This window comes from Penaeus monodon, chromosome 21 (assembly GCF_015228065.2).
Source record: "Penaeus monodon isolate SGIC_2016 chromosome 21, NSTDA_Pmon_1, whole genome shotgun sequence".
In the NCBI taxonomy this organism is placed as follows: domain Eukaryota; kingdom Metazoa; phylum Arthropoda; class Malacostraca; order Decapoda; family Penaeidae; genus Penaeus; species Penaeus monodon.
The window spans coordinates 9,726,938-9,727,459 of record NC_051406.1 but is presented as its reverse complement, the minus strand read 5'-3'; the positions used below and the strand labels follow the sequence as shown (position 1 = coordinate 9,727,459).

Sequence of the window (522 nt, the reverse complement as noted above, 5' to 3'; positions counted from 1 at the left end):
TAATCGACCCACCTCCTCTTCACAAAGTGTTCACTAACACATTCCGTAGCAGAAGGTGTTCGCTAAAAGCCGCTCGTTGCAGCGGGTTCGCTAGCGCCGACGGAGCCGCTGTAGTAGTGTCATCACAGAAACGTCAACAAAGTCCCCCTTTTCACCTTTCAGGGGCTGGAACAAGATGAGTGTTGTTCAGGCAGTGAAGAATTATGTGAACAAGATGATATCCGAGAGTGAGCCGGGTTATAAGATCATGTTGATGGATAAAGAAACGGTGAGGAAGAAGATATTTGCTGAATTATGATAGGCAGGGGGATCGGGAGAGCAAGGGGGTGGGTGTAACGAGTAAGAATTATGATATATTTTTTGAAAATTATTAGATGTAGAGTGAGGATTTTCTTTTAAAAACTCTGTTGTGAAGTTGTTGAAATATAGGGGTATTTATAGGTGTTTACTGTAGACCTGTATTATAGATGAGATAAGGAAGATTAATACTTGTCAGTAACAGACTAGGGAAATAACGCTAAT

General features: G+C 41.6%; 1 protein-coding gene across 1 annotated transcript in view; it reads left to right on the top strand.

The window, feature by feature from the left end:
- Positions 1-85: 85 nt before the first annotated feature.
- Positions 86-522, top strand: part of LOC119586190 (vacuolar protein sorting-associated protein 45-like) — a gene marked incomplete in the record, with an annotated part of 11,967 nt that continues 11,530 nt past the window's right edge. Inside the window, 1 exon segment of the mRNA XM_037934892.1 lies at positions 86-268. Within this exon segment, the coding sequence (XP_037790820.1) occupies positions 176-268 (93 nt within the window).